At 45.5% G+C, this 26887-nt stretch overlaps 1 protein-coding gene across 3 annotated transcripts in view; it reads left to right on the top strand.

Annotated features, from left to right (window-relative positions):
• The first annotated feature begins 7350 nt into the window (after positions 1-7350).
• The window catches only part of RNF157 (ring finger protein 157), a 74787-nt gene continuing 55250 nt past the window's right edge, over positions 7351-26887 (top strand). Inside the window, exons 1-3 of one of the 3 annotated variants that reach the window (XM_006045296.4) lie at positions 7357-7633; positions 9663-9822; positions 24862-24980. In XM_006045296.4, the coding sequence (XP_006045358.2) occupies positions 24888-24980 (93 nt within the window). In that variant the 5' untranslated portion in view covers positions 7357-7633; positions 9663-9822; positions 24862-24887. Of the gene's footprint in view, positions 7634-9662; positions 9823-24861; positions 24981-26887 lie in introns of all 3 variants that reach the window. The other 2 variants (XM_044938596.2, XM_006045295.4) reach the window with 2 other exon arrangements.

Here is a 26887-nt window from a genome sequence, read left to right as displayed (position 1 = left end):
CAGCTTTTGGTGGTTTCTGTGGTTTAAATAGTTCCATCACGGCCAATTTCAAGCTACTGGCAGTTTAGCAATTGGCTGGCAAAATTCCAAATAATCCGCTCTAGAGAGCAGGCCCCCAACCCAATGGGCTTTCTCTGTAGTTAGCAGATGACACACCAGTGAAAAATTAACAGTAGTGGCTGACAGATACACAGCCCAGTCCATAGATGGCCGATCTAGAGGGCCTTTGAGGGCCCTGTTTTCAGGGTACAAGCAGGGATTACTGAGATGCAGAGGGAGAAAAGGGCTCAGGGATAAAATATCCATCTTGTGTAAGGTAATAGGGAGCCACTGGAGGTACATGGGCAAGAGTATATGATGATGATGGCTGCATATCAGTCAAGTTAAGCTGGGAGTGCTTTTTAGAATGGATGAGAAGAGAGAGGATTGAGAGGCAGGAAAACTAGAGGGGAAGCTAATGAAATCGCTAGATCTCTTTTCATACACAGATTGCATCTTGGACTAGGAAAGGTAACAGTACACAATGAAGCAATATAACAAACATACACTTCGTGGAACATAATAGCAATCTGAGGCTTCCAGCAGTTTACCCTGAGAACCACGGTGGTGAGTAGCATCTCTGTTTATTACTCTGTCAGGCTGAACACACAATCTTTGAAGAACCCCTGATGAAGATAGTAGGTGTCACTTAAATGAATAAGCAATTAGCTCAGGAGTAAATGTGTCTTGTAAATGGAGTCAGGCTTCCCAGGTGGCTCGGTGGTAAAGAAGCCACCTGCCAGTGAAGGAGATGTGGGTTCAATCCGAAGTTGAGAAGATCCCCTGGAGAAGGAAATGGCAACCCACTCCAGTATTCTTACCTGGGAAACTCCATGGACAGAGAAGCCTGGTGGGCTACAATTCAGGGCGCTACAAAGAGTCAGACATGACTGAGCACACACATACACACACACACACAAAGTCATGGAACTGGTCGGTGATCAAACTTTAGCAAAGAGCTGACTCACTGGAAAAGACCCTGATGCTGGGAAAGATTGAGGGCAAAAGGAGAAGGGGGCGAAGAGGATGAGATGGTTGGATGGTATCACTGATTCAATGGACATGAGTTTGAGCAAACTCCAGGAGACAGTGAAGAACAGGGAAGCCTGGTGTGCTGCAGTTCATGGGGTCGCAAGGAGTCAGACGTGACTTAGCACCTGAACAACAGCAACAGACTTTAGCAGGGAAGCACCCTGAATGTGTATGTGACACTTTTAACTATTTGCTTAGAATCTGATCTAGCCCTCGGGGTGATCCTCAACCCTCTTTTCTCATCTGCCCTTTGGTTTCCATGCCTGGGAGGAGATGAATGACCCATCTGACCTCAGCTCCAGTTTCAGGGGGATAGAGGAAGGGTGTAGGAAGACTACTGCTCCCTGCTTGAGCTCAAGCTCCGTACTGGGTAACTTCCGTGGGAGGGTGGTGTATGGTGTGTTGGGCCTGGCATCCCAACAGGTGAACATGTATTCACGCTGATTTGTCCTCTTCTCCTGGCACTAGAAGTCAACCTACCCTGTAAATAAAGACACCAAACCAGCAATTCGGGTTTCCCACAGCGAGGCCCGGAGCACGGAGCCTGGGATCCCTGAGTTCTGAGCCAGGCAGCCACTGGCCTGAGCTTGGGCAAGTCCCTTGCCTTCCCCAGGCTAGAGCTACATCCGACCTGTCAGGTGAGGGGCCCTGGATTACATATCCTTCCAGCTTCTTTTAGACCTGATGTTCCAGCCAGCACTCGGTGTTGTCAAGAAACCCCGGGAGAAGGAAGAGAATTTGTTCTCAGCTTCTTCCTTTGATTTTCTAAGTAACCGCAGTTGAGCATAGAGGTGTGGAGGCTGTCGGCTCTGCCTCTTCCACATTCTGGTTTCTCTGGCTAGCAGGTGACAGATGCTGGGCTTTTTGCCTGCCTGGAGTGTTTCCCCCGGAGTAGGCAGGGCGGGCAGCGGATCCAAAGTGGGCTGAAACGTTAGTGGCGCCTCCTTTAGCACAGATTTCATCACGTAGCACATGCAGCCCCAGATGGGGCTGAGCTCAAAACCAAAAGAAGGACAGGGAAGTGAAGGCAGAAGTGAATGTACGGAAATGAGCTTAAGGGCTCTGGTGTTTGACAGAAACAATCTGGGACTAAACTAAAGCAAAATAGAAGGAACTCTCCTGATTTCTTTAAATGAGTGCTTAAATGGGATTAATGTCCCAGGTCTCTCCTTTCTCCGGAGGCCTGGGGAAGCAGGGCTGGAGGTAGGGTGAGGTGCCTTGTGGGACACTGAGTGCCAACTTCAAGGTCACACCCCAGGCACCTCACTCTCCCCACCCAAGCCACACTGGGCAAGTGTAAACATTGTCTTTCATTTCAATCTTAACTTGAAAAATAGATTAAGAAGCTACAAACCCAACTGGAGTCTAAACAGTTGCCCTTTGTTAGAGGCACGCAGCTGAGCAGGAAATTAACAATGAGGAATTCACGCTTGGCAAGACGCAAAAATATGAAAGGCCGATGGCTGATTTCCTAGTGGGTAAGGTTATTTTCCTCAACAGAGAGCTTTCGGTTGTCGGAGGAACAGTTTGCTGGGTCCCAAAACATTTAGGATCAGGCCCCCGTGTCCGCATCAGCCTGGCGTGCCCATCTGGAGCAGGATGTGAAATTCTCTGCTTGTGGTTTTAGCTTGAATCCACTGAAGCCAAGGGCCAAGGACTGAGAGAGAGAGATGAGGGGCTATGCGTTGAGATTGGGGCCCTTGTTTGTTTGTTTTTTAATTTGGCTGCTCTAGAACTTCATTTCGGCACACAGGATCTTCCATCTTCGCTGTGGCACAGGTTCGGGGCGGGGGGCGGGGGTCTTTGCTTTAGTTGTTGCATGAGAACTCTTTAGTTGTGACATGTGAGATCTTAGCCCCCTGATGATGGAACCCGAGCCCCCTGCTTTGGGAGCATGGAGTCTTAGCCACTGGACCACCAGGGTAGTCCCTGGGGCCCATGTTTTGGATACTCAGGATAGCCAGAGTTCTAACTTCCCTGTCACCCAGCCCAGGCAGAAGGATAAGGCAAACAGGCAAGAAGGAGCCTGTCATAGCTCCTTCAGGTCCCTGAGGCATGCCCCCCGACACCCCGGCTCTGCTGCCTTGGGAACTCTGTGCTACCATTAGGACAGCATCTATCAGCTCTTCACCGGCAAGTTCTCTCTCCCCCTCCTGATACGGGCATCTGTGCAAATCTTTGAAATCAGTGGATGTGTCACAAAAGGTGGAAAATGCACGACAGGGCTGAAACCAGGACAGCCAAAACGAATAAAATTAAAGGCTCAAGGGGACTAGCTGACCTAGAAATTACTCATCCCTCTGTTCTCCTCCCCGCAGGCTTCTCCTTTCTCCCTTAGACCCAAGGTGGAGAAGAAGGGCTAAGACCTGATAAAAATACACGGGCTTGTTACTTCCCTGCCTTCATTGGATGATTAGAGGGAACCCCTGAGACCCTTAAGCGCTGGCTTCTCTCCTAGGGTTCTCCCAAGGGCTGCATCCGCGAAGGCTTGGAAATGGTTAGAATGCCTTGAGGCTATTTACACAAAGGATGTGTGGTATTTGCATGTAATTTCCCTCTGCTATCTGCGCCTTCTCTCCCCAGACCATTTGTTCAAGTTAAAAGTATTTTTATGACTCTCTTGATGGCTCTCGCTTCTGGATTTTTCCTCTTGTCTGTGCCATCTTTTCCCTCAGGACCTCTCCTTGGCCCACATCTCTGGCAAGGGGAGTCCGGAGGCACCAAGGAAGGACCCGGGAGGAATGCAGTGACGGCTCTTTCAAGGGTTTGCTTATCTCGCCTGCACCCTGAGCACCGGGGGAGGTTCTTTTTTCCAAAACGGTAACACTGTGTGATTGCACTGTAGACCGTGGGACTCTAACCTAATTCACAGAAAATCTCTTTGATCTGGAATTTTCTCTGAACTACCAGCATCCCTTTCTCTTCTGCCTCCTGACCCTAGTCAGCCCCTGACCATTATCACTTCTTCTTTTTTTAAGTCTTAACTTTTTTTTTTTTTTTTTTTCCGGTTCTGCTGGGTCTTGGTTGCTTCGAGCTCGCTTTCTCTGATTGCGGTGGGGGGGTGGGGGTGGGGGTGGCTACTCTCTAGTTGAGATGCTTGGGCTTCTCATTGCAGTGGCTTCTCTTATTGTGGAACACAGGCTCTAGGCGTATAGGTTTCAGTAGCTGTGGCATATAGGCTCAGTGGTCGTGGCTTGGAGGTGGGCTTAGTTGCTCTGGGATCTGCCCAGACTAGGGATCAAAGCCACGTCCCCTGCATTGGCAGGCGGATTCTTATTCACTGTACCACCAGGGAAGTCCCGATCACTTCTTTTTTTTAACTGAGTCTTGATTGACTAATGGCTTCTTTGTAATAGCTGGTAAGGATTGGAGGAAGAACAAAGTTATAGGCTTGGGGAGTGTTATCCAAGATAGGGAACAGGGCTTCCCTGGGGGCTCAGTGGTAAAAAAAAAAAAAAAAAAAAAATCTGCCTGCCAATGCAGGAGACATGGTTTCCATCCCTGATCCAGGAAGATTCCACATGCCTCAGAGCATCTAAGCCCGTGCGCCAGTTATTCAGCCTGTGCTCTAGAGCCAGGGAGCTGCAATCACTGAGCCCACGTGCCCTAATGAACCACATGCCCTAAAGCCTGTGCTCCACAGCAAGAAAAGCCACTGCGCCTTGACAGCCCATGCACTGCAACAAGAGAGTAGCCCCTGCTTGCCGCAACTAGAAAAAAGCCTTAAGCAGCAGTGAAGACCCAGCACAGCCAAAAATAGATAAATAAAAATAAAATTGTATTTACATATAAAAAGATAGGGAACAAACCCACTTCCCAAGATCAGAGGCTGAGATGGGAGAAAAACAGATCGTTGCAAAAAACAGGAACAGAGCCGCTTGACTGAGCTACATCCTGCCTGATTCTGGCCGCAGATGTGGGTAAATCCACTCAGGGATGGTGTCCCCTTTACCAATGGCCAAGGGCAGGAAGGACAAAGACTTCTTTGATAATAAGATTATAAGGCATTTTACTCTGTGATGTGCTAAAGGCTTTCTGCTTTGAGGCCATACTGATTCTTCATGACTTGTATTTTATCTTTACCCAGTAATTACAAGGTAGGCCCTGTGTGTGATGAAAAGGGTAGCTGGTAGTCATTGGTTCCCTTCCAAAGATATGTCTAAAAGCCTTCTAGTGGTGAGGGTCAAGGGTTGGAGGGAGGGCTCTGAACTCTGCCACGGAGCCCTGGTGCTTGGGAGAAGCTTCCATCTGCTGGCCTGGGCCAGGGACTTGCCTGCTCCTCAGCATCAGTCAAAAAAAAAAAAAAAGACAAGTATGTGCTCCTGCCATCCTGGGGACCCTGAAGACAACCAAGGCAATTGGGTGGCAGTATCTTTGTCACCAAGTCTGCAACTGAGAAGAAGACTATTAAAAGTACAAAAGAGGAAACTCCCTGGCAATCCAGTGGTTGGGAATCCGCCTTCCAGTGTTGGGGGATGCTGGGTTCGATCCCTCATCAGGGAACTAGGATCCCACGTGCCCACCAGTCAACTAAGTTCCCTCTAGGCAACTGCTGAGCCCGTGCACAGCACAACTGAGACTCCAGACAGCCAAGTAAGTAAATAAATGGATAAAAAAACTAGTATAAAAGGTAATCAGGAAAGAGGCTTTGTGAAATGGCTTTTACAAATCTAATCAAGGGAACCCAAGGGCCCAACAGTATACTGAATGTTGTTGAAACATTGCTGACATCGTGTTCCAGCAGTTGAAGTTTTTGCTAATCGGTCTACCCTCTCACCAGACCCACACAATAAAGAAAAGGTTTAAAACACACATGTCTGTAATTAAGCTCTGGAGTGGTGTCTTCTGTCTGTCCCAGTGACCCACTGTGGGTGTGTGTTCTCATTCATAGAAGCCTTCTCCACCTGTCATCCCGCCTTGACTCTCCTTGCTCCCAAAGTTTCCAAAAAGCATGATCTGAGCTTGACTGTCTTGATCTACTCTGAGTTGAGGGTCTCCTAACTTCAGGGCTACATGAGCTGCAGAAGGGACCCATAAACAGAGAATGTGTATAGAATTCTGCTCCTTGAAAGGAGCTAAATGAGAGGGTTAGAAGTAGAAGTGGAAGTAGTGTCAGATTTTGTTTTCTTGGGCTCCAAAATCGCTGCAGATGGTGATTGCAGCCATGAAATTAAAAAGATGCTTGCTCCTTGGAAGGAAAGCTATGACTAACCCAGACAGTGTCTTAAAAAGCAGAGACATCACTTGGCAGACAAAGGTCTGTCTAGACAAAGCTATGGTTTTTCCCGTAGTCAGGTATGGATGTGATAGTTGGGCCATAAAGAAGGCTGAGCGCAGAAGAATGGATGCTTTTGCACTGTGGTGTTGGAGAAGACTCTTGAGAGTCCCTTGGACTGCAAGGAGATCAAACCAGTCAATCCCAAAGGAAATCAACCCTGAATATTCATTGGAAGGACTGCTGCTAAAGCTGAAGCTCCAATACTTTGGCCATCTGATGCGAAGAGCCGACTCATCAGAAAAGACCCTAGTCCTGGGAAAGACTGAAGGCAAAAGGAAGAAAGGGCGATAGGGAATGGGATGGTTGGATGGCATCACTAACTCAATGGACATGAGTCGGAGCAAACTCTGGGAGATAGTGGAGGACAGAGGATCCGGGCGTGCTGCAGTCCATGGGGTCGAACACGACTTAGAGACCGAGGAACAACAAAGTGAGACGGATGTCGGTGGTGACGTCTTCTGAGCGGGTCACCAGCACTGATCAATCTCCCTGACCCCGGGGAGTCCCTTTGAGGCTACGGCGCTGGGGTTGGGGGGAACCCACACGAAGTTCCTCGGCTGGGGCGGGAGGGCTAGGGGCACCCCTCTGCAGGGTTTCTGACCATTGGCTTTGGGATGCTGAGGGGTGGGGCTGGAGAAGGCATCCTCCCGGCCGGGAAGCCGCGTGCGCCCTTCGGATGCTGCGGATAATGGTGAGCGAACTCCTGGGCCTCGACCTGGCGCGCGCGGCGGGACGGCGGCTCCCGCGCAGTCACCTGAGCGGGGTCAGCTGGCTCCACGGGGGCGATGCGTCCCCGGCCCCTTCAGCCCGCGCTGGGCCGCGAGCCCGGAGCCGGCCGGGCGCGCCCGGCGGCCGCTCCGCCGAGTGCCGCCGCCCATTGGCTGGCACGGCGCGGCCCGCTCCCGCCCCGCCCCGCCATTGGCCGCGGCCGCCGCGGGCCCCGCGCGCTAGCCGCGGCTGACATCACGAGGCCTGAGGCGGCGGCGGCGCCCCCGGCCCAGCCCGCAGCCCCCCTCGGCACAGGCGCCGCCGCGGGGCCCGGCGGAGGATGGTGCGCGGCGCGACCGGGGCTCCCCGCCGCCGAAGCCGCAGCGCCGAGGCAGGAACGGGCCGCGGCGCGCAGCCGACCCCCGCACCGGACGCGGGGCGAGCTGCCGCCGCGGTGAGGCGCCCAGGGCGGCGAGGGCGCAGCGGCCATGGGGGCCCTGACCAGCCGGCAGCACGCGGGCGTGGAGGAGGTGGACATCCCGTCCAATTCCGTGTACCGCTACCCGCCCAAGTCCGGTGAGCGCGACCCGGGGCTGCGAGGAGGTCGCGATGCCCCCGCGCGGGGGGGTTCCCCGGTGGCCCAGGGGACCCAGAGGCCGACGGCGCTGCAGAGCCATCTCGGAGGGTGGGAGGTGTTGGACCAGGTCTGGGAGGGGCTGCTTTAGGGCCCTTGGCGGGGGTCGCCGGAGTGGGCAGCCCCTCCGCCGGGGGCTGGGAGCGGCCTGCGCGCCATCGGGTCCTGTGACGGAGACGTGCGCTCTGGGGACTGCGGCTCCGAGGGGCGGGGTGTCCACGGCGCAGGCCGGGTCCCTTCCTTCCCGCCCGATGCCCGGGCCCCCTCAGGAGCTGAGGGTGAGGTGGAACGGGTTGGCATCCGAAGCCGGCACCTGTGCTAGGTGCTGGCCCTGGTGGCCTCCGGAGAGGGAGGCACAGGTTTGAATTACTGGTTGCGGGGTTGGGGGGGCGGGGGGGAAGCTGCTGGAGGATGGCGGCCGAAAATGCGTTTGCTGTTGCGGGTGCTTTTTCGAGAGGCTGTCAGAAGAAAGGAGTTTAACAGAAATGTATCAGAGTCATTCGGGTTGTCGCTTTGCCAGAGTAGTGGCAAGCCTGGCATTTGGAATGAGAATAGCCCTGGGATAGGGCACAGGTATTGACAGTGTCTAGAAGTATTATGTTTGTTTTCAGAATCATTAAAACGATAAATGTCTCCAGCCTCAGGCTTGTAGCATAAATATTGGAAGTGGAGGAGAATTTTGACAGCACAGAGAGGCTCACAAGTGGATTGAGCACCAGCCAATTAGAAACTGCTGGCCCAAGACCTAAGTCCTGGCTCTTTGTTTTTCAATACTTTTCTCGAGACTTGTGGGGACCCATGGCTACCATCTTCCCTTCGGCTTTGGACCTGATGAGGATTTTCATGATCTTGGAGAGATGTCAGAATTACAGCAGTAGAATAAAGACATGCTAATGAGATGAGCTGGTTTCTCAGCAGTGGATCCAGTTTGTGCCAGGTGAAGGCTGGGACCAGACAATGAACCTGCCCCCTGCCGTGTGTCTGCCAGGGCCGTGTGGCACACTGCTTTTGTGCCAAAGAATGAATCGTCTCAGACATGAATATGCTTTTGAGCTGCTTTAGTACAGTCTGAGATCAAGGGAGGCATCATTAGTGTTTTAATAAAGCTCTGGCTAATTACGACTGTATGAACCCAGTGCTAAAGGAGGCATGCATTTTGCTTTTTAGTCGACAAAAATACACACAATTATTTGTGGACTTTTCCGAAATCACAGCTTTTATTGATTCGCATATGGAGCGTGTTTTGCTGAACTTGGAGTTCACTGCCTCAGAAGAGTATTCATCCATTTTTCACTTATCAGAATAAGCATAGGTCGATCAAAGTCCCCAAAGGATATCGATGCAACTGTGGATCTTGGATGATGATAATAAAAGGGTAATGGACCAAACTGAAACTTTGCCTAACCATCACCCTCCATACTTATAGTCTTCAATCATCATCTCTGCTCTACCAGTCTTTTTTAAAAGTTTCACCTAATGGTAACTCATTTTTTAATCAGAGCTCTTGCACGAGAGAAATCTTTGTAGCAAGTGGACCAAATTTTGTATGTTGAACGTAAAACACAGAAAATAGGAATCAGAACATTCATGTCCCAGTTGGCAGACCTCTGTGTACTTGAAAATTTGTGTACTTGGCGTATATGCGCTAGTCTAGAGGCATATGCTATCTTTCTCGTGATCTTTATCATTATTATTGTTTTATTTATTTGGCTGTGTTGCCTCTTTTCGGCACACGGGGATCTTTCTCTGCAGAGAATGGACTCTCTCTAGGACTCTCTGTAGTTGTGGCTCGAGGGTTCAGTAGTTACAGCACAGAGGCTTAGTTGTTCCATGGCATGCGGGATCTTGGTTCCCTGACCAGGGATCAAATCTTCGTCCCCTACATTGCAAGGCAGGTGCAAGTCCCTCGTGTGGTCTTTAAATTTACCTGACTATTGGATTATAATATTTTTTGTTTTTTTGGCCGGGCAGTGCAGCATACAGAGTCCCTACCAGAAATCGGACTGATGCCCCCTGCATTGGAAGCTTGGAGTCTTAACTGCTGGACCATCAGGGCAGTCCCTGGATTATAGTATTTGAGCCCCAAAGGAACCTTGCAGAGAATCTGGCCCCTGATCCATTCGTTTGGCGGGTAAGAAAATGGAGACTCAGAGAAGTGAGTTGGTAAAGGCCAAGGTTACCCAGCAAGTTAGTGTTCTTCTTACTAAACCATCAGCCTCTGCCTTTCTTAAGGAATTGGATTTTGAACCCATCCTTGATGATTTGTGGAATGGAGGCTATTCTGCATCAGTATTGGTACAAAACTCAGAGGCCTGTCTCCCTGTTGAAGGATCAGACTGGGTTGATCTTGAGGTCTCCCTATCTTTGGTACTGAGAGTGGAACAAAGCAAACAGCAGGATCAGCTTTCTCCAGGTGACCAACCTGGCTGAGCTGGGACCGCCCTCTGGCTCACCAGGAAGTCTCTATAACTTCACAGCAAGCACAAGGTCATCTGTCCCTGTAATGATGGTCACAGTGCCCAGCAGAGATTGGTTTTTCTGCTTTTTGTATTTTTTAAAGGAACCCCTTAATTTTGTACGCATGTTGACCTGGAAACATTTAAAGGATATTGAGAACAGCTGATTTCATGTTGGCACTTGGGTTTATAGCTTTTTTTTTTCTTTACTAGAGATAGGGGAAAATAAAATAGCCTAAAATTATTTAGAATTAATTATTTGTTTGAATTAGTCATATAGTCACATAGTTCAAAGTTGAAAAGAATGAAAAGGCATACAGTGAGAGTCCAGTTCTCACAGTGCTGTTCATCTACCCAGGTCCTCCCTGTATGCCGCCCATACCTACCTAACCACTTTCTGGAATTCTTCCAGAGTTTCTTGTGTAAATACAAGTGTAACTATTTAGACTGCTCTGCACCTTGTTTTGTTTTGGTTTTTATACTTGCAAAGATACTGGAGATCTTTTTCTATTATCTCCATATTAGGGGTTTTTTTGTTGTTGTTGCTGTTATTGTTGTTCTTTTAAAAAATAAAACAACTATATAACATTCCTTGGTGTGTACATGCTATTAGTTTTTCACAGTCTCCTACTGGTGAACATTTGGAAGAGTCTTCCCGCCCCAACCTTTTACTGTTACAAACAATGCAGCAATGATTAATGTTATGCATATGTTCTCAGGCAGTTTTTAGCTTTGTTAATAAATACACAAATATTAATCATTTAAATAACAGGAGGTATGATGGGAATTTGTTGCTGTAGAGTGTTTCTACATTAGCATAGAAAGATGTTTTTAGCACTGTTCTTCACAGTGCTAAAAGGCACAGGATTGTGCCTTTGTAATTTTTGAGTTGGAAGCCATTCTGTGCTTTTAAATCGTCCTCTGAGATCTTTGTTTCTTTCAAAGCCCACGATCATTTGTTCAGCAAAGGTATGGTTTTGCTGAGGTGTTGTTTTTATGCGCACAGGCCCAATTTTTGAAAGGTGTCTCCATATTGATAAGAGTCATTGGTTCTGTTTTTCTCTGTCCAGGAAGAAATAGCATACCGTAAAGACATTCATTTTAATTCAGTACCTGATAAATCAAGTTCATTTCCCTCTTGCCTATTTGAGCAAATTGGAAAATAGGAGTAATTCATTTTGCTCAGGTGTTAAGAGGGAAACCTCTTATTATAAAAATTTAAGATGGGGAAGGGATAGTTAGGGGGTTTGGGATGGACATGTATACACGGCTGTATTTAAAATGGATAGCCAACAGGGACCTACTCTATAGCACATGGAATTCTGCTCGATGTCACTGGGCAGCGTGAATGGAAGGGGAGTTTGGGGGAGAATGGTTACATGTATACGTATGGCTGAGTCCCTTCGCTGTTCACCTAAAACTATTCACAACATTGTTAATTGGCTATACTTCAATACAAAATGTTAAAAACATAAAATTAAAAAATTAAAAATGGTGAAACTTCCCTAGTGGTTCAGTGGTTAAGAACATGCTTTGCAATGCAGGGGATTAGATCCCTGGTCAGGAAACTAAGATCCCACATGCCCCGGGGCAGCTAAACCCCCAGCCAAACACCGCAACCACTGAGCACCACAACTAGAGATCCCACGTGAGGGGACAAAGATCCTGCGTGCTGCATCTCAGGCCTGATGCAGCCAAATAAGTAAATAATTTTTTAAAAAGTAAATAAAATTCAGAATGGTAATCAAAGTCCTGGGCAGCTAACATCATCATTCTCCAAATTTTTTGTTGTATTGGAGTACACATACGCTTGTCAAGTGGGTCTGTCCTAGGGCAAGAGCAGTTTCTAAAGTGTGGGTACTAAGTCTTTGCTGGTCGTACAGTTATAAAAGTTTCTCTTAGCTTTGTTGTTGTTTAGTTGATAAGTCATGTCTGGCTCTTTTGCAACCCTGTGGACTGTAGCTGGCCAGACTCCTCTGTCCATGGGATCTCCCAGGCAAGAATACTGGAGTGGGTTGCCATTTCCTTCTCCAGGGGTCTTCCCAACCCAGGGATCGAACCCTCGTCTCCTGCGTTGGCAGGTGAATTCTTTACCACTGAGCCACCAGGGAAACTTACTGCAGAATAAAGAAGTATTTGGTTTTGGCAAATTTTGATTGATGCATTAACCAAAATTAAGCAGGTCTCTTGGGACTTCCCTGGTAGTCCAAAGTTTAAGACTTAGCCTTCTAACGAAGGGGGTGCAGGTTCAATCCATGGTTCAGGGAGCTGGGATCCCACATGCCTTGAGGTCGAAAAAACCAAAACATAAAATAGAAACAATGTTGTAACAAATTCAAGAAATACTTTAAAAATAGTCCACACATAAAAAAATATTTTAAAAAGGTAAAAAATAAAATTAAGTAGGTTTCTAAAATTTTTAGTACATACATTTAATACCATAATAAGGCTAATGATTGTTCTATTTAATGATGGAGTCATAAAGATCAAGAGTTCAAATGCTGGTATTATTTCTGAATGCTTAGAAGGTGGTAATTCTACTTTCGAAACCTCCAGTATTTTTGCTTTATTTGTACTTTACTTCATTGAGAGCAGACTGACTTCTTTCACTTTTCGATGTTGTCTTATGATTGAGGGCCTTTGATTTCCTTATATGATAGTGGTTGTGTGCTTTGTCTCCTAGCAACCCTTTTCTCATGCTGTTTATTACAGTCAGTGCACATTATCGGGCACTGATGCACTGTGCTGTGTGCTAGTGTGTAGATTCTGATCCTGGGATTTTGATGCCTATGGCAAGCATCAGGATAGAAGCCCTCAAATCAACTTTGTAGTTCATGATGAGGGTCACAGAAGGGAGGATTAACAATACAGGCTCTATGGTGGCTGTATCACCAGGGTTCTCCAGAGAAAGAGAACCCGTGGGAGATGTACACATATAATTGGCCTCCATTATTGTGAGGCTGGCAAATCTGAAAGTTGTAGGGCTGGCCAGCAAGCTGGATTCTCAGGAACTGATGTTGTATTCGTCAGTCTGAAATCTGTAGGACAGGCTGCGAGACGAGAAACTCAGGCAGGATTTCTGTGTTAGTTTTTTTTCCCCCATACTTTAAACTGTTGGTTTTGCATTGGGGTATAGCCAGTTATAAGGAAATGGCAACCCCCTCCAGTGTTCTTGCCTGGAGAATCCCAGGGACGGAGGAGCCTGGTGGGCTGCCGTCTGTGGGCTCGCACAGAGTCGGACACAACTGAAGCGACTTAGCAGCAGAGCCAGTTAACAATGTGTGGTAGTTTCAGGTGAACAGCAAGGGGACTCAGCCGTACATATGTATGTAAGTCTTACAGCGGAATTCCTTTTCCTCTGGGAAACCTCAGTTTTGGCTTTTAAAGCCTTCAACTGATTGGATGAAGCCCACCCACATTCAGTTCAGTTCAGTCGCTCAGTCGTGTCTGACTCTTTGCGATACCATGAATCGCATCACGCCAGGCCTCCCTGTCCATCACCAGCTCCCGGAGTTCACTCAAACTCACGTCCATCGAGTCGGTGATGCCATCCAGCCATCTCATCCTCTGTCGTCCCCTTCTCCTCCTGCCCCCAATCCCTCCCAGCATCAGAGTCTTTTCCAATGAGTCAACTCTTCGCATGAGGTGGCCAAAGTACTAGAGTTTCAGCTTCAGCATCATTCCCTCCAAAGAACACCCAGGGCTGATCTCCTTCAGAATGGACTGGTTGGATCTCCTTGCAGTCCAAGGGACTCTCAAGAGGCTTCTCCAACACCACAGTTCAAAAGCATCAATTCTTTGGAGCTCAGCTTTCTTCACAGTCCAACTCTCACATCCATACATGACCACAGGAAAAACCATAGCCTTGACTAGACGGAACTTTGTTGGCAAAGTGATGTCTCTGCTTTTGAATATGCTATCTAGGTTGGTCATAACTTTCCTATTGGCCTTTAGGGGAATGCAAATCAAAACTACAGTTAGATTACCACTTCACAGCCACTAGGATGGCAATAATTTTTAAAAACAAATAGTAAGAGTTGGTGAGAATGTGGAGAAACTGAAATCCTGGTCCACCATTGATAGGAATGTAAAAAGGTACAGCTGCTATGGAAAACAGTTTAACAGTTCCTCAAATGCTTTGTTACTTTATAATTCAGCAGTTACAGTCCTAGGGGTGTGTGTGTGTGTGTGTGTATGTATGCCCAAGAAAAATGAAAATAAAAGTATTCCATACCAAAACATGTACATGAATGTTCATAGCAGCATTAGTCATAGTAGCTAAGAGGTGGGAATAACCCTAATGTTCAACAACTGGTAGCTGGAACAACTGATAAAATGTGGTAAATCCGTGCAGCAGAGTGTTATTCGTCAATGAAAAGGAATGACATATTGATATGTGCTATAGCTTAGCTGAAACCGGAAAGACACTAACACGAAGTAAAAGAAGCCAGAGGCAAAAGGCCATATACTGTATAATCCCGTTTATATGACATGTCCAGAAGAGGCAAATCCATAGAGACAGAAAGGAGATTAGTGACTGCCAGTGGCTGGGGGAGGGGGAGATGAGAAGTAATTGCTAACAGGGTTTCTTTCTGGGATTATGAAAATGTTCTAAAATTAGATAATGATGAATAGTTGCATAACTCGTGAATATACTAAAAAACCATCTAACTGTATGTTTTAAATATATGGATTGTATGGTATGTGGATTATCTCTCAATAAAGCTGTTTTTAAAAGGAACCTAGGACTTCCCCAGGGATTCCCTTGGTGGCTCAGATGTAAAGAATCTGCCTGCCAGTGCAGGAGACTCAGGTTCTATCCTTGGGTCAGAAAGATCCCCTGGAGAAGAAAATGGCAACCCTCTCCTGTGTTCTCATCTGGGAAATTCCATGGACAGAGAAGCCTGGTGAGCTATAGCCCATGGGGTCACAAAAAAAGTAGGATACGTCTTAGTGACTAAATGACGGCAAAGAGGACTTCCCTGGTGGTCCAGTGGTTAAGACTCTACCTTCCAATGCAGGGGGTGAGAGTTCAAACCCTGGTTGAGGATCCCACATGCTCCGTGATGGGGCCAAAAAAAAAAAAAAAAAGTCTTAGATTCAAGAGTTAGAACTATAAAACCCCTAAAAGAAGGCATAGGAGAAGCTATGTATTTGTTTCAGATTGGGCAGAGTTCTTTGATACAATGCCAAAAGCTAAATCCATAAGGGAAAAAACTGATAAATTGGATTTCTTCCAAATTAAAAATGTTTTTACTTCAAACAGCATTAAGGAGATGAAAAGACAAGCCACCTTCTGAATGAAAATATTTGCAAAACACATGGAAGATTTACATCCAGAATATTTTGACAACTCTTACAACTCAATATTAAGATGACAACTCAATTTAAAAATGGACAAAAGAGTTGAATAGACATTTCACCAAAGAAGATACAGGAATACCCAATAAACACATGGAAAGATGCTCAGCATCAGTAGTTATTAGGGAAATACAATTAAAACCACAATGAGATAGCACTTCAAAACTGCTAGGAAAGCAACAGTAAAAAAGACAACATCAGGTGTTGGTGAGAATGCAGAGAAATTGGGATCCTTGTACCTTATGGATGGGAATGCAAAATGGTAATGGCCAATTTGGAAAAGAGTTTGAGAGTGTCTTAAAAAGTTAAACATAAACTTACCTTATGATCTAGCGTTGCACTCCTCTTGTTCAGTGGCTCCGTCGTGTCCGACTCTTTGCGACCCCATGAACTGCAGCACACCAGGGCTTCCCTGTCCTTCACCATCTCCCGGAGCTTGCTCAAATTCATGTCCATTGAGACAATAATGGCATCCAGCCATCTCATCCTCTGTCGTCCCCTTCTCCTCCTGCCTTCAATCTTTCCCAGCATCAAGGTCTTTTCCAATGAGTAGATCTATTCAAAAGAAATGAAGACATAGATACCCACAAAGACATGTGTTCAATTGTTCATAACAGCATTGCTCATAATGATCAAAAAACTGAAAGTAATCCAAATGTCCATCAACTGGTGAATGGATTAACAAAATAAGGTATATTCATACATTACAATACTATTCAGCAATTTAAAGAAACCAGCTATTGATATATGCTACACAATGCAGATTAACCCCAAAAACATTGTGGTAAGTGAAAGTAGCCAGAAACAAGATGATGTATTATTGTATGTGTGGACTAGAAACAGCAAATACAATGAAATAGAAAGCAGAGCAGGGTTTGCTTAAGGCTGGGGGTGGGAGGGGAATTAGTTGTAAATGGACATGAGGGAGCATTTTGTGGTGGTGATGTTTTCAACTGGATTGTGGTGATTGTTGCCAAAGTCATTGAATTGTAGCACGGATGAATTTTATGCTGTGTATGTTATACCTCAATAAAAACTGTTTTTAAAAATAACAGTAAAGAGACTTCCCTGGTGGTCCAGTGGTTAAGACTCTGAGCTCCCAATGCAGGGGGCTCGGGTTCGATCCCTGGTCAGGGAACTAGATCCCATACGCAGCAAAGATGGATGATCCCGAATGCTGTATCTAATTCCCAGCACAGCCAAATACATAAATAAATATGAAAAAAGGCAATACCGAGTGTTTTATGCCAGTTGAATAAAATTAAGAGAAGAGCTTGAGGACTTCCCTGGTGGTCCCGTGGTTAAGAATTCATTGGCCAGTGTGGGGGACACAGGTTTGATCCCTGGTCGGGGAAGATTCCACATGCCTCAGGACAACTAAGCCCGCATGCCACAACTACTGAGCTCGTGCTGCAGAGCCAGCGAGCTGCAACCACTGAGCCCAAGGGCTGCAGCTCCTGAAGCCCTCAAGCTCTAGAGCCCTTGCTCCGCGACAGGAGAATCCAGCACGGTGAAAAGCCCCCTCACTGCAACGAGAAAGCAGCTCCTGCTCACCGCAACTAGAGGAAGCCCGCCACGTGCCACAGCTAAGGCCCAGAGCAGTCAAATAAAGAAGTGCTAAAAAAGAAAGAAATTAGTGTGGAAGTCTTCTGAGCATTCATAAGGTGAATGAAGTGTGAGAAAAGACAGTTGGCCTGGTTGGCGTTCCAGAGAAGAGTTTCAGCGCAGTGGTGGAAACTGCTGTAAAGATTGGAGGGGTTGTTGGATGCGGGTGGGAGCAGACAGGATGGAGGAATGGATGGATGGATGAATGGGTTGGTGGGTGGATGGGTTGGTGGGTGGATGGGTTGGTGGGTAGATGAGTGGGAGGGTGGATGGATGGGTGGGTGGTTGGGTCTTAAGGCATTTGTTTTTAAGTCAGGGAGAGAATATGTTTGTAGAGGCAAACAAAAAGCCAGTGGAGAACAAGGAATGGAAATCTTGAGTAAGAAGGATGGTTGCTGATGAGGTCTGGAGGAGGTAGAGTTAGTTGGGAATGAGAACCTAGGTGAAAAATAAAGCTTGCGATGGGGAAAATAGGAATATCTTCTTGAGATGGGAAGAAAGTATGGATACAAATATAGGGAAGTTGAAGGTATTGAAACTTTGGTAACTGAAAAGGGTTTTTAAGGAGTGCCACAAAGTAGAAGCAAAACAGGTAGAAGGGTCAAGGTTGGGGACTTGAGAAGGTTGGAAAGGTTTGGGTCCATTGACTGTGCCTTGCTGTATATACTGTGAAGCTACAGTTGTTAAAACCATATTGTGGGACCTCCCTGGTGGTCCAGTGGCTAAGACAACCACACTTCCAATGCAGGGGCCCTGGGTTTGATCCCAGGTCAGGGAACTAGATCCCACATGCTGCAACTAAGGGTTCACATGGCACTGCTAAAAGATCCTGCATACTACAGCTGAGACCCTGGGGCGCTCCCCCCCCAAAAAAACCCTATATTATACTTGTTCAGAATAGAATAGGACCCAGATCATAGCATGATAAAAATCAAATTTCAGTTAGTGGAGGAGCCCATGGGCCACAACCTTTGAGCCTGTGCTCTAGAGCTCAGGAAGCACAGTTAAGGAAGCCCAGACATCTAGAGCCTGACTGAGCAGCAAGAGAAGCCACTGCAATGAGAGGCCCAGGCCCCGCAAGTAGACAGGAAGCCCACTCGCCGCCACTGGAGAAAGCCCAGCAGCAATGGAGACCCAGCACAACCATAAATAAATAAGAAAGTAAAATAATTAGTGGGGGAAATGGAATAGTCAAGAAATTATGTTAGTGATGTTTCCTATTTGGAAAAAAAAATTAAACCCTTATCTCACACAGTTCACAAGGACAAATTCCAGATGTAAAAACAATTAAAAAAAAAAAAAAAAACAGGCAAGCAACATAAACTAGAAGGAGTAGGGAGCGTTTATCAGGAGGGAAACAGTTAATTCAATCTGGACACTCAATGGGATTACAGTATAATAGTTAAGAGCACACACAGGCTCTGGAATAAAAATAGCTGGATTTGGGGCATGGCACTGCCTCTTCTTAACTGTGTGACCTTGGACAAAGTCCTTAACCTCTCTGGGCATTCAATTCCTCTTTGGTAAAATAAGAAAAAAAAAATAGTTAACACCCACCTTATAGGGTTGTAAGGAATAACCTATGTAATATTTGTTAGTATAGCGCTGGTATATAGAGTAAGCTTTCAAAAAGGGGTTATTATTATATAGTCATTAAGAACAATGAGGTTGGGAATTCCCTGGTGGTTCAATGGTTAGGACCTGGCTGGGTCTGGGTTCAATCCCCTAAGGAACTAAGATTTTGTAAGCTAATTGGAGTGGGCCAGAAAAAAAAGAACAATGAAGTCAATCCATAAGTCCATAAGTACAGACATGGAAAGATGCCAGTGTTACATTAGAGAAAAAAAAGCTACATGCAGATCACTATGAGTAATATTTTAAGTAGGTTAAAAAACAAAGTAAAGCAAAACCGAAAACTTGAATGTGCTTATATATGTATAGGAAAACCTAGAAGGCTGCAAACTGTTTTTTGTTGTTTGGGGGAAGAATCATTATCTTTTTTAAGTTAATTAATTTTGTTTTCGGCTGCTCTGGGTCTTCACTGCCGTGCACAAGCTTCCTCTAGCTGCCGCGAGCAGGGGCTACTGTTCGTGAGGGTGTGCAGGCTTCTCACTGCAGTGAGTTGTTACAGAGCACCAGTTCTAGGCACGTGGGCTCAGTAGTTGCTACGAGGTGTGTGGAACCTTCCCAGACGGGATCGAACCTGTGTCCCCTGCACGGGCAGGCAGATTCTTAACCACTGGACCGCCAGGGAAGTCCCCCCAAATTAAGAGGTTTTTTTTGTTAACATTTAGGGTATCCATTAAATACAGAGTTGAAGAAGAATGAGAAGTGTCAACTGCCCTTTATCGTGTGATGTAATAGTTCATAGCGGTTTGGTGGCAAATGTCAGAATATCTCACTGGGGCAGACATAAATTCTGGAACCCACTGGGTAACATTTACTTTCGTTATGATGTTAGGAATATACCCCAGTAGTGTAAGTTCATTGGGTAAACGATTTTAGATTGTTAATTTCAAGATATTTCTTTTTCACATGGTGAGTAACAAAGAGCTGTATTCTTCTTAGCAGATAGTCGAGAAAAGAATGTGACTAGCACCTGAAAATATTTTTATATTGATTACATGTTGAAGTAATATTTCAGATATATTGGGTTGTTAGACTATCTAACATTGGGTTAAATAAAATATATTCAAATTAATTTTGATTATTTTTACTTAAAAAAATATGGCTCTTAGATAATTTAAAATTACATATGCGGCTTGCTTTTTTTTTGGTCACACCTCCAGACATGTGAGATCTTAGTTCCCTGACCAGGGATTGAACCCTTGACTCTACAGTGGAAGACCAGAGTCAACCACTGCACCTCCAGGGAAGTCCTGTCATGGTGTATTATTACTGAACAGTGCGATCTGGAAGAACAATAATAGTGTAATTTTCTTCCCTTGTGAGTAATTTTTTTTTTTTAATCTGGATGCCTTTTTTTTCTCTAATACTAAAAAAAATATATATATATATATATACTGAATTGTACTAGTACTGATCATTCTGGGCCATACCTTATGGGGTTTTCCCCCCTTGATGTTTTATTTTTATTGTGGTTAAAAATGCATAACATTAAACTTACCACCTTAACCATTTTCAAGTGTTAACAGTTCATTAGTGTTAAGATCTCTAGAACTTTTTCTTCTTGCAAAACTGAAACTATACCCATTAATCACTGACTCCCCCGTTTCCCTCCCACACACACCTTATGTTTTAAATACAATTTGGGGGTTGAGTGATAAGTTAGGAGTTTAGGATTGAAATGTCTGCACTACTATATGTGAAGTAGATACCAACAAGGACCTGCTGTATAGCAGAAGCAGGTATATTCTTTACTTGGTATCTTGTAATAACTTGTAATGGAAAAGTATATCTATAACCGAATCACTTTGCTATACTCCTGAAACTAACACATCATTGTAAATCAACTATATTTCAATAAAAACTTTTCTTAAAAGTATATAATTTTTGTGTATGATGTGGCTTCTTTTTTCCAGGTCTACTGAGATATAATTGACAACATTCTGTAAGTTTAAGGGGTACAACATGATAATTTGATCTGTGTGTATCTTGCAAAATGATTACCACAAGATATGTCTTTTTAAAAATAAGGTTTAGATTTTTTTTAATTGAATTTATTGTTGGCTGCCCTGGGTCTTCATTGCTTTACGAGGGCTTTTCTCCAGTTGCGGCGAGCTGGGGCTGCTCTCTAGGTGCACTGACTTCTCTTGTTGCGAAACACGGGCTCTGGGCACTTGAGCTCAGTAGTTGGGGCTCTTGGGCTTCGTTGTTCCTTGGCATGTGGAATCTTCCCGGACCAGCGATCAAACCAACATCCTCTACATTGGCAGGTGGATTCTTAACCCTCGGACCAGGGACATCCCAAGATGTAGCTTCTTAAAGCCTGCAAAGAATTCCAGTTATGATTTGGTTAATAAATTATAGCCAACTATGGGACTTCGCTGGAGGTCCAGTGATTAGGATTCCATACTTTCTGTGCGAGGACTGCAGGTTTGATCCCTGGTCGGAGAACTAAGATCCCGCATGCTACATAGGTGGCCTACAAAGTAAAATAAAAACTATAAAATAAGTAAAAATTATAGCCAATTAAAAAAAACTTGCAGGTAATCTACTAGTCATGTGTGTTGTTTCCTACCCACACATGGGCAAAGACATGTTTTCGTGTAGTTCTTTTTTCCACAGCATTTCTGATCTTAGTGCACAGTTGGCGCTAAGAAGCAAAAATGTGCACGAACCGTCCACGAGGCACTTTTTTTTCAGGGACTGTTGGTGTGTTTGGTGTTCCCATCTGTTGATGTGGCCACACCGTCTAGGTCACAGCGCCCTGATCCCCACCTCTGGGCAGCCTGAGCAAACGGAACGTTTTTCTTTTATCTGATGAGGCATTCGTATTTTAAGTGTGTCGAGGGAGATCAGTGTGGCATTGACACTTCTCTCAAAATGAAAAAATTCTCCTTTTCACCTGTGGATTATTGGCCTTCCTTTTAGATCTTTGTATATGTGTGCTCTTGATTTTTAATGCCAAGCAAGGCTGGATTTCCCTGGCACTCCAGTGGTTAAGACTCTGAGTTTCCAATGCAGAGGATGTGGGTTCGATCCCTGGTTGGGGAACTAAGATCCCACATGCTGTGCAGTGCAGCCAAAAAAAATTTTTTTTTAAATAGTCATAAAATAAAATAGAGACTTCCTTGGTGGTCCAGAGGCTAAGACAGCAAGCTTCTATTCCAGGGGGCCCAAGTATGATCCCTGATCAGGAAACTAGATCCCATATTCGGCAACTGAGTTCACATGCCTCAACCAAGACTCTGTGCAGCTGAATAGATTTATTTAAAAATTAAAAATTAAGTTAAAAGTTAAAAAATAAAATTAAATGCCAGACAAGGCTACAGTTAGCTCTATAAACTGCTTTCTGGGTAATTTCATTTATTATCATGGCTGTCCCCAAAAGGGCATTTCCAGTAGAACCCTGCCATCTTTAATGCTTTAACCCCGAAGCCTTTAACCCTGAAGCCATTAGTGCTCTTCTCTTGCCAGAATCAATCACTACCATGTATAAGCTGATTATCCGTTGATTTCATTGTCCCCACATCCCTCACCTGATGGCTCCCAGGTCCTGGAAACTCAGCGTGTCCCAGATTGAACTCAGCCTGTACCACTCCAGACACCAAACCTGCTTCTCCCGATTCTTTATTCATGATCTGGGCAAGCCACCCATTAATGTAAACATGTTTCCTAATTTCACCTAATGTATAGTAAATGTCTAATGTCTAATGTGTAAAAATATATTTTCCTAATGTTCAACAGTAAATGACAAATTCTTTGAGATGGCTGCTTCTGTTTGTGACAGCTAGGCACCTCCTTCTCTATAAATTATGCACGTGGAAAATAGGGCTAGTAAGTGCTAGACATAAATAATTTATAACTAAGCTCCTAAATGATGAATCGCGCTGTGTATCACTGCGGATGGCTGCCCCTGTGTGTTTTCATGTTGATGGGTAACTTTCAAGGGTTCCTCCTCGATTGCTTTGGTTTCAGCTGCTTTTACCCTCAAACAAGGGGCTTTCCAGGTGGCTCAGTAATAAAAGAATCTACCTGCTAATGCAGAAGATGCGGGTTCAATCCCTGGGTCAGCAAGATTCGCTGGAGAGGAAAATAGCAACCCACTCCAGTATTCTTGCCTGAAAAATCCAATGGACAGAGGAGCCTGGCAGGCTGCGGTCCCTGGGGTCCCAAAGAGTCAGACACGACTTAGGAATTAAAATAACAACGACTCTCAGTGTTTTCCTGCTTGCTGGTTAATTAAAGAATTGCCTCACTTTGTGGCAAGGGATTTTATCCATGTTGTTTGGTTTAATGTGTTTCTAGACCAAAGCAACTCCTTGAGTAGAAAATCCAAAAAAATGAATGTTTGATTCCATTTTCCTTTTAGAGCTTTCTTCTCTGCCTTTGTTGCTGCGGCTTCTTCACAGGCTGAAAGTGCTGAATCTCATTTTTTAGAGTTTTCTGTAAGCCTAAAAAATTGAAACATATATCCTAGCCATATAACACATAAAGAAGACTTTTGCTGATTCCTAAGTTCTTTGTATTAATCCAAGAACTGGGGTAAATGAGAGATTGATGGAATGTGATATGGCCGAGTCACTCACTTTTGAACCATTCACCTTTATGGGAGAGTTAGATTATAGAAATATGAGCTAAGAAGCATGTGGGGTTTGTTGTTGTTACTGTTTTGCTTTTATTGATGTATAGTTGATTTACAATGTATTAATTTCTGCTGTACAGCTAAATGATTCTGTTTATATATATACATTCTTTTTTATACTCTTTTCCATTGTGGTTTATCACAGAATATTGAACAGAGTTCCCTGTGCTATGCGGTAGGACCTGTTGTTGATCCAATCTGTGAGAAGCATGCGTTTAATCAGATTTGGAGAGTGTTCCCAGATGGAATGGGCAGTGTTACCTAAGCCTCCCTTGGTTACTTAGTGCCATCATGTCCTGGCTCGCGTCCTCCATCTGTCTGGATGAGGCAGCTGGGGATCCTGACCCTGCCTGCAGATTGCCTCTGGTTAGTGGAGAGTTGAAAATATTCTTGCCTCCTGGCTGGTCAAGGTGGGGCCTGACTGATGTCCCTGTAACCTTGGCCATGAAGACTGCCAGTGAATTTGGGACTAGGGTGTATATGCATGTCTGTGTCTTTCAAAATCACTAAACTTGTCCAGTTAAGCAATATAATCTGTGGTATGTGAGTGCCCAGTCGCTTAGTTGTGTCTGACTCTTTGAGACCAGTGGACTCTGGCCTGCCAGGCTCCTCTGTCCATGGAATTTTCCAGGCAAGAGTCTGTGTGGTAGTTGATTGGTAAAGCCTGGGGCAGTATTACTTAATTTGTATTTTCCTATTAAACCATCATTTTGAAGCAAATATGGAACACAAGGAGCCTTCATTGTGGCGGGTGATGGAGGTATACACGGAACTGGCAGGGAAATGCTGAGACTACTATGTCTGGGTATGAGCCAGTGTATGAAAAGTCTAGGCAAGGGAACGTATGTGCGTGTGTGCATGCTGCTATCTGCAGTTAAGATTCATGAGTACATGCAGGATAAGGAATAACCATTTCAAGTGTAAGGGAAAAATTCAGGAACAAAATACATATATATATATTCATTAATGTGCCTTGTGGGGCCTTCTGGTCTTTTGCTTCTTGGTGTGATAGGCAGATCACGGTAAAGATTCAATTAAGAATGTCAAAAGGGACTTCCCCAGTGATCAGGTGGTTAAGAATCTGACTGCCAGTGCGGGGGATGGGGGATTCCATCCCTAGTCTGGGAAGATCCCACATCCCACAGGGCAACTAAGCCCGTGTGCTGAGACCACTGAGCCAGTACACCACCACAAGAGAGGCCCTCAGTCACCGTAACTAGAGAAACACCACGTGAAGTACAGCCAAAAAAAAGAATGTCAAAAGGAAAACAGTGATCTATTTTATATTTGATAATCTTGGGTTCTCACTGCTAGGATTTTGCGTATTTGGTGCCATTATCCCCAGTCAAGATAAGAAAATTTCCCTAGGGTTAGAAATGGCTCTAATTGTTTGTTGAAGGGTTAACATTTTTTTTCTTTCCCCCTGAATCCGCTTGTTCACTTGGCTTAGTTTGACTGGTTTCTGTCTCTCGCCCTCTAGGAAGCTATTTTGCCAGCCACTTCATTATGGGAGGAGAGAAGTTTGATTCAACTCACCCCGAAGGCTACTTGTTCGGAGAAAACAGCGATCTGAACTTTCTGGGGAACAGACCAGTGGCGGTATGGTTATCATCCGTTTACTTCCACTCGGGGCTAAGTGGCTGAGTCAAATGGTCTTGTCAAAATAAGTTTGTAATTGCTGGTTCAGCAGTGTCTGCGGCTTGGTCTGAGTTGAGAGGAGCCAGACTGCAGCCTCTTTGGTGGAGCAGGGTCTCCTGGCACCAGAGGCTGCCCCGTGGAAAAGTACCCAGTCTGCCTGAGGGTGAGGACAGCTCACAAAACCCAGCTTTCCTAGGATCTGCCCCTCTGAAGCTCTGCCTGAACGCCACCTCTGCAGACTTCCCTTGCCCAGTCCCTAGCTTGTCCTCACCTTGCTTTTCATTCCTCTTCATAGCAACTAATTATCACGTTGTTGTTTTTCAGTCGATAAATCATGTCTAACTCTTTGCAACCCCATGGACTGCAGCATGCCAGGCTTCCCTGTCTTTGACTATCCTCCAGAGTTTGCTCAGATTCATGTCTGTTGAGTCAGTGATGCTATCTAACCATCTCATCCTCTGCCACCCCCTTTTCCTCCTGCCCTCAATCTTTCCCAGCATCAGGGTCTTTTCCGATGAGTCAGCTCTTTACATCAGGTGGTCAAAGTAATGGAGCTTCAGCATCAGTCCTTCCAGTGAATATTCAGGGTTGATTTCCTTTAGGATTGACTGGTTTGATCTCCCTGCAGTCCGAGGGACTCTCAAGAGTCTTCTCCAGCACCACAATTCGAAAACATCAGTTCTTCCTAATACCACATAAGCTTCTGTTGCCTTGTCACCTCTGTTATCTGCCTTTTGCATCAGAATGTACATTTCCCAGGGCAAGGGGGCTGTGCCACTGTCGAAACCCAGCACCCAGAGCAAAGCCTGGGACATTGTGATAAGCCTTTCATAAAGATCTGTTGAATGAATGACTGACAAATTTCCCCTCGATATCTGAGTTGATATCAGACTGTCTCTCCATTCATTCAACTCATTCCATAAATGTTTATGGGGCATTTTCTCTGCACCCAGCATGAAGCTTTGCAAAAATAGCTGCCATGTGGCTACTGATTGGCCACTTTGTGCTAAGGAAGGCCCTAGAGATTTTTCAGACATTATTTCTAATCTTCATAAAGACCCACTTTAGGACTTCCCTGGTGATCCAGTGGTTAAGACTCCGCACTTCCAACAGGGGCCAGGGTTCAGTCCCTAATCCGGGTACTAAGATCCCACATGACACATGGCAAGGCCCATAAATAAATAAATAAATAAAAACTATTTTTTTTTAAAAAACCCTACCTATCAGAGAATTTGTTATCAGTATTATTTTGTAAGTGAGAGAACTGAGGTTCCGAGAGCTGAACAGTGGTGATAGCTTTTGTTGCTGTTGTTTAGTTGCTAAGTCGCGTCCAACTCTTTTGTGACCCCATGGACTGTAGCCCGCCAGGCTCCTCTGTCCATGGGATTTTCCAGGCCAGAATACTGGAGTGGGCTTCTATTTCCTTGTCCAGAGGATCTTCCCAACCCAGGGGCTGAACCCACATCTCCTGCAATGCGGCGAATTCTTTACCACTGAGCCACCAGGGAAGCCCAGTAGCCTTTATGAAGTGCGCACCGTGTTCCAGGCCCTGTTCAAAATGCTTTCAGAAAATTTTTCCCAAAGCCACATAACTAGATCTGCCTAGCTGCAGATCAATAACCTTTCCACTGCTTCCCTCTGCTTCACAATATCCTGCCGTTCTCCAGAAACTCCTATTTTAGTGGGGCAGGCCAAACACAGGAACAAGAGATACTTCAATAGCAATCAAGGTCTGAAAGGGCTGGGATTCTTAGGTATAGAGAGTGGGGGAGGAGAATCGCAAGGGCCGGTGCTTTGGTGCTGGTTTTGAGAAGGAGCCCTTGGAGGATGGCCGAGTCTTCATGAAGTGGGTGGGCGAGGGGCTTCCC

Source organism: Bubalus bubalis, chromosome 3 (genome assembly GCF_019923935.1).
Source record: "Bubalus bubalis isolate 160015118507 breed Murrah chromosome 3, NDDB_SH_1, whole genome shotgun sequence".
NCBI lineage: Eukaryota > Metazoa > Chordata > Mammalia > Artiodactyla > Bovidae > Bubalus > Bubalus bubalis.
The sequence above is the reverse complement of the archived record's forward strand: the minus strand, read 5'-3'. Positions and strand labels throughout refer to the sequence as shown.